This window comes from Halichoerus grypus, chromosome 2 (genome assembly GCF_964656455.1).
Source record: "Halichoerus grypus chromosome 2, mHalGry1.hap1.1, whole genome shotgun sequence".
NCBI lineage: Eukaryota > Metazoa > Chordata > Mammalia > Carnivora > Phocidae > Halichoerus > Halichoerus grypus.
Window position 1 is genome coordinate 166,469,155 of NC_135713.1, and position 14,481 is coordinate 166,483,635.

General features: G+C 37.5%; 1 protein-coding gene and 2 non-coding genes across 6 annotated transcripts in view; all 3 read left to right on the forward strand.

Annotated features, from left to right (window-relative positions):
• The window catches only part of SSH2 (slingshot protein phosphatase 2), a 242,910-nt gene that overhangs the window by 184,936 nt on the left and 43,493 nt on the right, over window positions 1–14,481 (forward strand). For all 4 annotated transcript variants that reach the window (XM_036094635.2, XM_036094638.2, XM_078068104.1 and 1 more), the window contains 3 exons: window positions 6,900–7,021; window positions 11,201–11,269; window positions 12,053–12,118. In XM_036094635.2, the coding sequence (XP_035950528.1) occupies window positions 6,900–7,021; window positions 11,201–11,269; window positions 12,053–12,118 (257 nt within the window). The remainder of the gene's footprint in view (window positions 1–6,899; window positions 7,022–11,200; window positions 11,270–12,052; window positions 12,119–14,481) is intronic.
• On the forward strand, window positions 3,683–3,759 carry LOC118537265 (small nucleolar RNA U2-19). The gene has a single exon (XR_004918034.1). It is a non-coding gene; the product is annotated as a small nucleolar RNA U2-19 (small nucleolar RNA).
• Window positions 4,099–4,168, forward strand: LOC118537264 (small nucleolar RNA U2-30). The gene has a single exon (XR_004918033.1). It is a non-coding gene; the product is annotated as a small nucleolar RNA U2-30 (small nucleolar RNA).

Below are 14,481 nucleotides of genomic sequence, written 5' to 3' on the forward strand. Positions count from 1 at the left end.
TACAGTAGGGCTTGAGCTGGGTCTTAAAAGATGATGAATTTAGATTGGCAGAAAGAAAGAAGACCGTCCTTCTAGATGAGGGCCTGACTGAGACAAAAGCACATGTAAGGGACAAGGAAAGAGTAAAAGGGCCAGGGATTTGTGCTGGTCTCAGAGTAAGGAGACCTGGGCTTAGGCTTTTACTAATCATGTGATGTTGGACAAGTTACTTAGCTTGCCTGAGCCTGCTTCCTCATCTTCTTTCTACCTCTCACAGTCAAGAGGATCAAATGGACATGAAAGCATATTGAAGAGAATAAAATGCTGCCCAAATCTGGGGATTATTGTTACTATAAGGAAGATAAGATACCAGGAAACAAGGCAGACAAATAGGAATTTAATGCTCCAAACTAGGGAACTCAAAGTAACAGATATATATTTTTTTTTTTTCTAAGTAGCAGATATGTTTTGTTTGGACCACAGTGGTGGTGTTTTTCACTCTGAGCCAGAATTTTTTTTTTTTTAAGATTTTATTTATTTGAGAGAGAGAGCGAGAGAGAGAGAGCACAAGCGGGGTGAAGGGCAGAGGGAGAAGCAGACTCCCCACTGAGCAGGGAGCCCAATGCGGGACTCAATCCCAGGATTCCAGGATCATGACCTGAGCCGAAGGCAGATGCTTAACTGACTGAGCCACCCAGGTGCCCTCTGAGCCAGAATTTTATTTTATTTTTTTTTTAATTTTATTTATTTATTTGACAGAGAGAGACACAGCGAGAGAAGGAAGACAAGCAGGGGGAGTGGGAGAGGGAGAAGCAGGCCTCCCGCGGAGCAGGGAGCCCGATGCGGGGCTCGATCCCAGGACCCTGGGATCATGACCTGAGCTGAAGGCAGACACTTAACAACTGAGCCACCCAGGCGCCACCCGAGCCAGAATTTTAAAGTTGAATGATTTCACATAAAAATCCATACTTGGAGCTTGTCTTCAAAAATCTAAAATTCTGGCAACACTGGGACCTTATTCTCACATGATAAAACTTGCTAGACCCAAAGGGTCAGGCTTGGGTATGGCCTAGGCTTTTAATTTACCATAATCCCCACATATCCTGTTGTCTCCTAGACTCTAAAGCCAAGTGTCTCTATTTGTCATCATTTCTTCACTGTTAGTTTTCTTATAGTAGAATATTTAATTAAAATAGGAAAACAAAAATGGGATGAGTATGTTTCTTTATGAAAAGTGAAGAGCATTTCTACCCATTTAATATTCATATGGCCTACTTCACTCATTTGTATTCCCTATCTGACCCTCTGGATTAATACTTGGAGGTAGTACATCTACCTTTTCAGTAAGCAGTAGTGTGAAAGGTTACAAGGTTTGGAACAAAGAATCACGTGGAACAGCTACAGTATTTAAGAGAGGGGCACCTGGCTTGCTCAGTCAGTGAAGTATCCAACTCTTGATCTCTACATTGTGAGTTTGAGGCCCACATTGGGTATAGAGATTACTAAAAAAAAGATAGAGAGATTCCTCAGAAGCTAATACAGAATAGTGGGGAGGAGGAAGCCATCTTAAGTCATGGAGGTCCACTAGGTAGTTATTGCAGTAATCTAAGCATGTGATGATCGGCCCTTCTAGGTTGGGGTAGTCACTTGGAAATTGGGTTTCTTTCGGCATGTTAAATTCAAATGGCTGATCTCTGCTTTCTGAACGGGAAGAGAGAGAATGAATATAATACAAGAATGATTGTAAAAAATTGATGAACAGGTCTCTGAACTCTATGGTAATTAACTGATTTTTCATTCACTTAGTCATTCTGTGTTCAAATTCTGTCATTTTTTTTCCTCTCAAATGCTGCCTGTCACCTTAAAATGGCCACAAATTTTTGTTGAGTGAGGAACTTCCTTTGAAATTTAAAGAATATGAAATAAGAAATCCTTACATAATTATTTTATATTCTAATTTGAAAATCACATCATACATTTATGTAAATCTTGTCCATATTTTTATATACTTCTATCTTAAACACTTCTTTATAAGTGAACAAAGGTGGTCTACAGTTTTTACAGCATTAATATTCTGAAGCAGTGATACTCAAACCTTAGAGTACATCAGAATCACCTGCAGAGCTTTGTTGAACTATCCCCCTTTGCTGGATTCCACCCACAGTGTTTGATTTGGGGAGGGGGAGGCAGTAATAATTTGCATTTTTAACAAGTTTTCCTGTGAATCATCAATATTGATGCTGCTGATCCAGGAATCACGCTTTGAGAACATCTCCTCTAAAACCCATAATAATGGTCACTTGCACATACTTGATGTCTGTCAGATACATGTTTATAGTTTCCAAAAATTGTGTAGTTTGGTAGAGTTAAAGTTGAGGTCTGTCATCACTTTATCTTTTTCTCCTTGATAACCTTCTGGAATTTAGATTGCACTTCTAAACGTTAAAATAATTTTAACCACAGGAGAACATTAAGGAAGCAGTTAGGGAAGGGAGAGTTGGAAATTAACTTTTTTTCTTGGCCTGCTAATATATGCAGCTTTACCTGCTTTACATTTATAAAATATAAATTCAGAAAATATAACTGATGCCTCTGAATTAATTCATTTTAAATGACAAGCCATTTTACAGTTGTTTTGAATTGTTACAAACACATAGTCATTATGTTTCAGATTATTGAATGAGTCATCTTCAAGAAAATGAGTGAATACATTGTGTGACTTTGGACAAATTAGCACTTTTCTAACTGAAAGGAGCATTTGTAGACTCAAAGCAAGGCCTTTTGTTTTGAGTTAAATTTGGAATGCTAAAATTCTCATCCTGGGGCTTGTACATAAGGTTAAAAGTTTGATAGTCAACTGAAAGTCCTGCCTTTATTTTTTTAATAACCCAACAACAGATAGTGGCACCAAATCCCACACTTTGCTTTAGCATTGAAAATAAGAGTAAACCATTTTTTCCTCCAGGGAAACTCTGCATTCCAAATACAGTCCCAAGCATTAACTTCAGTATTTACGAAAACTGTAGCTGGTAAAATGAAGACCGTGTTTTTTTAATACTCTTGCACATTACCCAATACCCATTCAATAAAAAAAAAAATAGACTAGAAAATGAAAAACTTTCCTAACATTTGAAGTAACTTTAATATTCTTAACTAGAGTTATGGTGCTGATAAGGCACAAGATGTTTTTGAGTATTTTGCAGGAGAGTTTAAGAAAATAAGGACTTTTGGGGCGCCTGAGTGGCTCAGTCGTTAAGTGTCTGCCTTCGGCTCAGGTCATGGTCCCAGGGTCCTGGGATCGAGCCCCGCATCGGGCTCCCTGCTCAGTGGGAAGCCTGCTTCTCCCTCTCCCACTCCCCCTGCTTGTGTTCCCTCTCTGTCAAATAAATAAAAACCTTTAAAAAAAAAAAAAAAAGAAAAGAAAATAAGGACTTTTTAGGCTTTGTTTTTTATAGTACATTGATAGTTTCCCAAAATGAAAATGGGTTTATTTTTTTCTAAATATAAAATTTTTAAAAATCATAGAATACAGGAAGGTGTAAGGAAGAAAGTAAAAATCACTTTGTATCCTATATTCTGAGAAAACCATTCTTAGCAGTTTGGATAAGCATCCTTCCAGTCTTTCGTGTGTGTGTGTGTGTGTGTGTGTGTGTGAGAGAGAGAGAGTATGTCAGATTCTCTGACCTCTGCTCTTACTGAAGTGGATCAATAATAAAAATAGCCAAATCTGAGTATCAGAAGACCTACTAGTCTCCCTGATTGATCTCTGTAGTTCTGAGAAGTAAAAGTATGAAGTAATTTAAAACAATAAGACTTGGGGAGCCTGGGTGGCTCAGTGTTAAGCAGCTCAGGTCGTGATCTCCAGGTTATAGGATTGAGCCCCACATCAGGCTCCACACTCAGCGTGGAGTCTGCTTGTCCTTCTCCCTCTCCTTCTCCCCCCACCTGTATTCTCTCTTTCTCTCAAATAAATAAATAAATAAAATCATTAAAACAACAAGACATGTCTGGGGGTGAGGAGGGGTGTTTGTGTGTGTTTAAAAAGTGGATAACTGAGGACTTGCTCGTGGACGAATGAAATTGGCGGAAATGTGTATATACGAAAGGCTAATCTGTTTTGAGCAATGATGAAAAGGTTTTACTACCGATCTTTATAACTATGAAGCTTTCTACAGTTGATTTGAGCTCAGAATTGAATGGGGAAGAGTATACGTCAGCACTTTTTTTTTTTTTTTTTTACAAAAATGAGATAAAAGCATAAATGCTGACTTACAACCTGCTTTCTTCACACTTTATTTTGGATATCTTTCCATGTCAACAAATAAATCTGTTTTTAATGGCTACACAGAATATAATACATAGATTTTTTTTAACTTAAGAATTTCATAGAGATAAACTAAAAAAATAAAATCCTGAGACTCCCTCAAGCTCTATTTCTTTTGAAAACAGTGTTCTTTAGTTTATTAGTGTCACATCTGAAGTCTGTTTTAATTTTAGATAATGACTTTGCTTTGTTCTTTTGGCTAGCATTTAATATTTACATACTTTGAAACCTTTCTCTCTGATGGATTGGGTGAGCTGCCTGTCTAGACATTGGGACGTTGTAATGTGGCTTCCTTGAGGATAAACACTGCATGCAGTGGCATGATGTAAGACTCTTGGTGAAAAGAAATTAAAGGCAAAGGTGCAGTGTAAGCTTAAGAAATAGTATTTCTTGATGTTGGATGATGCTAAGGACAGAAGTTATTTTATCAGGTGGTATTTGTGAACTGCTTGTAATCAGATTATAAACATTTAAATTAGTTACTGAGAGAAGTTTTAATATCACTCATTGGTAGATGAGCTTTGCAAACAGGATGGGTTCTTATCAGAAATAAAGCAGAGGCAGGTGACTTCTCAGACCTATCTAAGTCCTCAGATTGCTGAGTCGAGTTCACCTGACACTTGTAATAGGATCCAAATTTAGGCAATAAATGGACTTTCTTGGAATAATTTTCTCAGTTGCTATTGTTGCGAAGTTTTAAAATTCAAAATATTGTTTTGGCTGGATAATTAGAATAAACTTCAGTGGTATCCTTTTCAGTGAGAACTGGAGTTAATCAAATGCACCTGAATTATTGCCTTATTTCAGTCATCTATTCCATGTAAATTTTGGAGACTGAGGAAACACTGAAATTGCTGCCAATTCTAATATTAGGGTATTATGTACAAACTGCCATTTTAAATTACATTTCTCTGATTAACTTCATGAATTAGATTATTAGAGGAGCGCCTGGGTGGCTCAGTCGTTAAGCATCTGCCTTCGGCTTGGGTCATGATCCCGGGGTCCTGGGATTGAGCCCCGCATCGGTCTCCCTGCTCAGCGGGAAGCCTGCTTCTCCCTCTCCCACTCCCCCTGCTTGTGTTCCTGCTCTCGCTAACTCTCTCTCTGTCAAATAAATAAATAAAATCTTTTTTAAAAAAAATTAGATGATTAGATTTTTATCAATCTTCTTCCTAGCACAGGACTATGAGATAAACCTCTAACCCAGGTGGGTATTAGGTTTTTCTTTATGCTATGGCTCTTAAAATTTTAATTTCTTAACCTTGAATCTTGAAGCCTAAAAGGAAGTTTGAAACCTCAGGTCCATTCTCAGCATTGCAGAATTTTTTATTCCTTCCTTCTTCCTTCCTTCCTTCCTTCCTTCCTTCCTCCTTCCTTCCTTTCTTTTAAAGATTTTATTTATTTTTTTTGAGAGAGAGTGAGAGACCACCAGTTGTACATTTGTTACAACTGATGGCCCTACATTGACACATCATTATTACTCAAAGTCCATAGTTTACATTAGGGTTCAGTCTTGGTATTGTACATTCTGTGGGTTTTGACAAACATAAAATGACATGTACCTATCACTTTGGTATCATACAGAGTAGTTTCACTGCTCTAAAAACTTCTGTGCTCCCCTGCACCCTGGCAACTACTGATCTTTTTACTGACTTCATAGTTTTCCCTTTTCCAGAATGTCATATGGTTGGAATCATATAATATGTAGCCTCTTTAGATTGGCTTCTTTCACAAAGTAATATGCATTTAATATTCCTTCATGTGTTTTCATGGCCTTATAGCTCATTTCTTTTTAGTGTTGAATAATATTCCATTGTCTGGATGTATTTAGTTTATCCATTCACCTACTGAAGGACATCTTGGTTGCTTCCCATTGTTGGAATATTTTGAAGTAAAACTTGGATATCATGTCATTTTACTCCAGATACTTAAGAAAAAGGCATAACTACAATGCCATTATAACACTAACAGTAAATCCTTAATATCAGTTAACACCCTGCCCATATTCAAATTTTTGGAAGGCCCTTTTAAAATATTACAAACAAGCAATAAATAAAAAGTTTTTGACAAAAAAATAATATAAGTCTCTGAAAAAAGCAATTTCTTTATCACTGAAACTGAAGAAGAAAATCTTGCAGTGTATAATCTGTAAGATTTCAACAGAGTATACTCCTCATATATTAATGGCTTGCTTTGATCATAATTATTTGTGGGACTTGCATCTGTGAGTCTAATGCTCACGTTCATATATCTCACATTTCCCTCTTTCAATCTTTAGAACATGCCCTGGTAGTTGTTATTATTATAAATTATGCTAGTAGCCAATATTTGTTGAGCTTGTACTATATGACAAGCACTGTGCTTTATAAACATGCACTATTTCATATGATTCTTATAATCCAGTGGGATAGGTATTATTATATCTCCCTCCAATTAATTTAGTAACTTACTGACGGTTTCATAGTTAATACATGAGCTGGAATTTGAATTTAAGTCTTCCTGAGCATGCTTTAAGATGCTGATGTAAAAAGAGGTTGAATGATCTAAAACTGACCTTCTAAATTTCCTAATATATCTGTTGTCTGTTAACTTCCAGGCTGTAAGACTAGAAAGTACTTACCAGAATAGAACACGCTATATGGTAGTGGTTTCAACTAATGGTAGACAAGACACTGAAGAAAGCATCGTCCTAGGAATGGATTTCTCTTCTAATGACAGGTATGGTACCAGAAAAGGAAGGATGAGAAAACTCCTTTTTAAATAACTATTCCAGTTGCCTTTTGAGTTACTACAAAAACATCTGACACTATTCTACTCTTAAAGTATCTTAGCCATACAGTCTTGAGAGATGAAAATGATTAGTGAATGTCTTTGGTTGTGTTCCTAATTTATCACTGTTCCTTACCTTCCTCTCATCCTTAAATGGTAATGAATATAAATGATTTAAATGATTTAAATACAAATGACTTAAACTTATATCTCCAGGAATAAAAAGCTGTGTTATCTTTGTAGTTAACTTTATTTTAAGCAGTAATGATTCACTTTGCTGATTCTAGGGCACAGTATCCTTTGTGATAGTGCACCAGTAGATCTTGGGTTCAGAGAGAGCCCACTTTAACTCTACTCTCTTATATTTATTCATGGCCTTACACCTTGCTTTTACCAAATGTTTTCCTTCCTTTTTCCTTCTTCTGAGTTAAAAGGGCAGGGTGGGAGGGAATTGATTTTTTGTTAACTCAGAACAGAACCTTTTATAATCATACACCTTTGGCTTTAGCAGCACTTTGCATCCTATAATTAAAGGTATCATACCGCACTCAGAACCTGGCTCTTTTGTGTCCCTAAAGTTTATTGCTTTCCTTTTTTATTTTCCCACTTCTTCTGGAGAAACCTTTGGAAGACTGTGGAATGTGGCTAAGCAGATCTTTGCACTCTAGATAATAAGCCTCAGGAAATCCTGCCAGATGTCTCAAAGCATTGACTTCCTGGTTTGAGACTAGAATGGAACTGTGAAGTAGCTAGCAGTGTGACCCAGGCCACACATTTAGCCACAGAAGAAGAGACTAGGAGTGATTCTAATTGTCCTGATGTTGGGAGGAAAAGAATCACATTGTCATTAGAAGGTTTCCCAAACAAGTGTTTACCTAAGCTTGTACAGTCAACCTGAAAATTATTTGTGGTTTCCCAAGGATCACAAGGCCAGAGTTGTTACCTTATATAATTCTTACAGCCTTTAATTGTATGCGCTGAAATTGCACGGGCTTGTAAACCACATTTAGGTTTTCTCCTGCATGGATTTAACCTCTGGTGTTAGCAAAGCAACAGACCTTTCAGTAAGCATTTATCCTTTAAGAGCACCTACCTTGCCTACATTCATTAGTATTTTAAGACCTCCAATTTAGATTTTTATCTCTCTAGATCTGTGCTGTCCCATACAGTAGCCACTACCACATGGTGACTATTTAAATAAGTTAAAATTAAACAAAATTTAAATTTCAGTTCCTCAGTCACAGCTAGCCGCATTTCAGGTACTCTAGCTATATGTGACTTGTGGCTACCATATTGGACAGTACATATATAGAACATTTCCATCATTGCAGAAAGTTCAACAGTGCTACTCTATATCTTATTTCCTTTGGTTCTTCCTGACTCCTCCCTTGGAAGCCCCATAAAACAGGAACTGGGACTGCTTGGAAACTTCACTTGAGCCTTCCCCTAGAGATACAAGGCAACAACTTCAGATTCTCCTGACCCAGTGTGTGAGAAATCAGATGTGTAATCTTATCCTCAGTGAACTGTGTCTATCTTCAGTAATGGTCCTGCCTGAATCATATCTAACAAATGAAAATTTTATTTAATGGAAGACAAAAAGGTGATGTGAAAAGCTATAGAAACTAGTTTTCATTCTTTTTTGTAAACTTGGTATTATGAATTCCCATCCATCTTCTGTGAATGAGCTCCTTGGACAGTAAGAAAAGTGCTGCCCACTTCAGAATACTGGCACTCACGTAATCTAGTATCATTTCTACCTCAATTGCTTTTGAAGGAATTTGTATCATTTTGTATCTGAGAATATAAAAAGTTAATGTTTCAAAACAATACTAAGCCAAAGTAGAACCCAGATTGTTTATGAGAGACATATCTTCCCAAGTAGTTCTCAAGATATGATACGCCAACTCATTTAACCTTTTTATAGTATTTTTAAGCATTGTGTTATATTTTAATAATAAAATTTTTAGTATTGTGTTATATCTTAAGTAATAAATTTTTAAATATACAATGTAACCTTGGTATCCAAATTGCATTGAATATATTTCAAATTATAAAATAATAAAGTTTTATGGTGTTGTTTTATAATTTTTCTTTGTACCCCCAACACCTGGAAATGTCTAGTACATATAGGCACTCAATAAATATTTGTTGAATGGGATGAGTATCTACTAAAATAAGCGCCTATACTTGAAAGGAGAAAAATCTCATGAAACTCAAGGTAAATTAGATAAAAATACTAGGTGTGCCTAATTCAGGCCTCTCTTTCCTATTGTGTGAAAAAGCTACTTAATGTAAAGAAGCAGCCTGACCTGAGTATAAGCTGAACATGTGATATTTGGTTCCTATATATCACTGTCACTTGTCCAAAGTTTAACTGGTATCTCATCACAAGCTCACAGATCACACTCTTTTGGATCTTCCGTATCATCTTCTGTAGTTACTTAATTTCAAGATTTGTCACCAGGCTATAAACCCTTCATATTTATACCCAAACTATACTTGTTGCTAGGAACCTGGCTAAGCATTCATTTTAAAAAGAAAGAAAGAGAGAGAGAGAGAGAAAGAAAGAAAAGAAAAGAAGAAAGAAATAAAGGAACTACTCTGAAAATAACCCCACTCCATCTTGGGAAGCCATCTTTGAAACAAGTTTTCCTTGTTCTCACCTCATCTACTCAACAAAAATAGTGGTGGAGCTCTCTTCCTCCCTCTTGGATTCTTGCATATAGCTCTGCATCTGGAATTCAGGCCCAGCCTTCCAATGTGGATAAGCTGTTGGAATCTTGATTTGATTCTCCTGAATTCTGGAATCACTAGTAGAGCACACAGTGCTCGGTGTTGAGTAACACAGGCCAGCAAGTACAGTGCAAAGCACTAGACACAGCCCACCTGGGGAACGGTCTTCGTTAGCCCTGCAGTGACTCTGATAGCAAAAGCTTGGTATTCCTCATGTTGTTTTCAGTGCATTTTCATGATGTCCCTCCCCCTCCTCACACCCCCAGTCACTTTCAGTTGTATTAGAGCACTCACTAAAAATTCATATTCAACATTTGTTTTAAGTGACAATACATTCATATGTATTGTTTCACTTTAAAATATTTATGATAACCCTATGAAAGTAGGTTTTGTTAACTGCATGTTAAAGTGAAGAAATTAAGGCTGAGAAAGGGTAAATAACTTGTCAAAAGGAATTGAAATACTGAAGAGGATCAAATCCAGATATTTTGACAAAGTATAACTCCCCAATAAGTGGTCGTTATTATGTTTGGTGATGTTACATACATTTCTTAGTGTGTTATCTAATTTAACCTTCACAAACAGCCCAATCAAGAAGGTATTTTTATTCAGTTTTATAGATGAGGAAACGAACACAAAGCAATTAAATGATTTGCCTAGAATTATATAGTTAGTGCCAGAGCCCAGGTTCCAGAGCCTGTGCTCCCAGCCATACTTTGCTGTTCTGCTGTTTGCTGTGCATACTCTGCATGTTCACGTCTGAGGTTGCTTCTGCACGATGCTGCTCTTCTGTATACATTGGCAGGGAGAGGGTGTCAGAGCCGTTGGGAGACTGGATGGAGGGGAGAATGGTTTACAGCGGCCTTAAGAAGAGAAAGTGGCAGAGGTCTGGGATAGATTGCAGTTATCCAGAGGGGTGGTGTGATAGAGATACAATTTCCCAATTGGTGTTCAATACATCTACATAAAACTCAGAGTTAAATTTGAGCAAATTATATATTCAGAGGTCTTCAGCAACCAGCAATAGTTCTTGGCATTAGAAATGATTTTTGGAGTTGAGTTGGATGCTGTGACCTTGGGGTGAAACCTGCCAATCACAGGTCAGCAGCAATCACCTGGATTTTTTAGACAGTGGCCATTTTTGAGGTAGCAATACAAGGAGCTCAGTCAGTAAGTTTTCTTTATTAAATACATAAGGACCTGACTAACCACCTGTTTGGTACAGCTCCAGAGCACATACATTACATTGATAGTTATATGATAGAAATTCCTCCATTCTTACACTCCAGAATTTAGAGTTTAGGGGCTTTATCCGTTGTGTTGAAAGAGTTAATAAAGAATTGCTTCCTAGCATAACAGGAATTAACCTATGGACTGTTTCTTGTCTTGCAGTAGCACTTGTACCATGGGCTTAGTCCTGCCCCTCTGGAGTGATACCCTAATTCATTTGGATGGTGATGGGTAAGAGCTTTCCCTTTTTATTCTCCTACAGAAAGCCAAGGGGTGGGGTTCCATCTTAGTGCCCATTCATGAAGCTGAATGGGAGGCCCAGTGTGCCCAAGTGAACTGTCATGTCAGCAACTCAGTGAGTCCTTTTAAACTCCTGTTTTGTAAAGTGGAGTAAAAATACAACTTGCCAGGGCCTCTCACTTCTGTTCTTCTAGGCCGACTATGGTAAGAATCCAAACAAAGAAAAACTAGTTTGTTGGCTCACTCTTTAATCGGAGCATGTGGGGACTGTTGCAATGCTCTCCCAGAGGATGATATGTTCTGTTTCAAATAACCTCTTGCTGCCTCTGCCAGCTGTCAGCCTACAGTATAACCCCTTTCCTGTGCCAGTTCCTTCCAGGGACCCTCCACCCCCACCTCCTGGTGTTTTTAGACTGTGTCCCCAAGAGACCAAGATGTTTGCTCCAGTTTGTAAAACCAGGGTCAGGTTTGCTAAGAACCCACAAGACTTCCAAATAGAAATACATAGCAGACCAGTTTGTCTGTAGCTACAGCTGGGAAACTATGTAATTCCCTAACTCCAGTGTGGGAGTCCATTCATTTTGCTTGGTAGATAAAATCAGACAATTTGTTGAAGCTTTTCAGTCCAGTCCTATACTCTGATTTCTACATGAAGTGCCTGATGATTTCTTCCAAATGAGCCAGCAGTTGCTAGCCTGAGAAATAACCTTGAAAACTCACAATTGAAGTGACCTACTCTCATTTGTGGATTTTTATCTCATTTTTTTCCCTTAGTGGGTTCAGTGTATCAACGGATAACCGAGTGCACATATTCAAACCTGTATCTGTACAGGCAATGTGGTAAGAGGACTTTTAATGTCTCTATGAAAGGTTTTAAATATATTATTGGGGCAATATTTTGTGAGCAGTAGTATTTGAAATAGTATAGTTCTGTATGAAGATGCTGTATGATCTGTTTGTGTGTTTAAGATTTTCTGTGATCTGTTTGTGTGGCCCTCATAGTTAAAGATGACCTAGGAGTTCAGTTTTCATATTATCATAGTGGAAGGCCTTAAGCATTGGTGAACAAGTGAAATTCAGAGTTGTTCTTAGACTCTGGAAGATACTTAATGAATCAGATTGCCGGTTGGAACAGTCTTATAGGGATATATCGACTAAGTTAGCAGCAGTCCAGAGCCAAATCTAGAACATCACACTACTACAGTGCATTGGTGTTCAGTTTCTTAGGGTAATCAGGGATATTATTGATAGATAAGTTTCCATTAAAATTGCTAATGACTGTTCGCAAGACTGCATAATGCAAGTAAAGCCTAAACATTATAGATGTTAATAATCATCAGCTGGTGTACTAACAATTTGGGGCTACTTAACTATATGTCAGACATTGTGCTTTACGTGGATTATATCTAATCATCACCACCAACTCCCCCAAAATAATATTATTAGTTCCTTATTATTGATGAGAAAGTTGAAGTTTTGGAGAGTTTGCATACCTGGCCTGAGAGCATCTTTTCCATTTAGGCAGAATAGACTCTTACTCTCTTATTCTAGATTATCTAGAAAAATGATCTAATGTAACCAGGGAATGGTGTGACTGTAAGTGTCAGAGTCTATCCCTAAGCTAGGGATTTGAATTTCAGTTTCTCATTCAGTTGCCTGTTCTGTAGTAGAAGTCCTCATGAGGAGCAGAATGGACAGAACAAAAGCCAAGCAGGAAATAAAGGAGCCTGAAAAAAGACTCCAGGGAGCTCATTTGCCCTTGAATAACAGGATTGATAGGCTTGAGGTGGGTGCAGTCATAAAACAGCGTCAACTGAACTTAAAGAGTCTTATCGTTTCATGCAGTAATTGAGGTGGGACAGAGTTACAGGCCATGTGTTTAAACCAGATTTTTAGATTTAGGGCACATTTCACAGATAAATTTCTCATGGAAAACTTTTACCTTCTTTGACTAAGGCTGCTTTAAAGGCAACTGACCTATCTATTCCTAGGTACCAAGTAAAACCAAACAGCGTAAGTCCCATAAATGACAGTGTTTTAAGAAGGAGTACAAAGCAGTCTTAATTCTTAAGACAATGAAGGAAGATTCAAGTAATAACCTAGTTCAGTCTTTGATGTTCTAAGCAAACTGACTAGTCTTACTTCTGTTAGCTTATTGCAGAATAAACTTTTTGGTGTACCATCTGGGGAGTAGTGAACTGAAAGTCACAGGAAAAAAGAAGAATGATCTATGGATCAAAACGGCATTTAAACCAGGTGTTTCCTTCACAGGAAGGTAGTTACTGTAGCCTCCCGCTCCTGTATGCAGCTGAAGTATCTGAGGTGGCTAAGCCTTGAGTGTATTTTAGGGTACTTGCCCCAGACACATGTGGCATATGCTTTTGAAGCACGAGTTTCCTGGATGAAGACAACATGCATTGAATATCCTGTACGTTGCACTTAGCTGGCCCTTGCCTTTAAATCTATGTAGTGAAACTGAAATTCACAGAGAATTCTCTGAGAATTTGATAAACTTCCCTGAGAATTTGGCTTACTTTGAGTAATAGAAAGCATTTTAAAAGATTCTGCAACTTTGTTTTTTAAGGAAAAATGTTTCCCTGATAAAAATGGACTGAAATGTTTTTCCCTTATCAAATTGGTAATTATCTTATTTTTTAATTTACATTATACGGGGTTAACAAGGATTCAAAGAACAGACATTATCATTTACTATTGGTGGGAAAATAAACTGGAACAACCTTTCTTGAGAATGATTTGCCAGTATGCTTTACCATTCTGCATGCCCTTTTGACCCAGTAATTCCACTTCTAAGAATTTATCCTAAGGTAATAATTGTGGGTATGTGCAAAAACTTTAACCATAAGAATGTTTGTCAGTGTTGTAATAATAGCAAAAACTGGAAAACAATTTAAATGTCTGAAAAATAGGAATTAGTTAAATTATGGTGCGTCCATGTTATTAAATATAATACAACCATTAAAATAATCTAGTTGAAGAATATTGATGTAGATGCTGACAAGAAGGTGTAAACTAAAATCAAGTTTAAATTGTATGTAGAGGGGCACCTGGGTAGCTTAGTCGTTTGGGTGTCGGACTCTTGATTTCGGCTCAGGTCATGATCCTCAGGGTTGTGAGATCAAGTCCTGAGTCGGGCTCTGCACTCAGTGGGGAGTCTGCTTGAGATTCTCTTTCTCCCTCTGCCA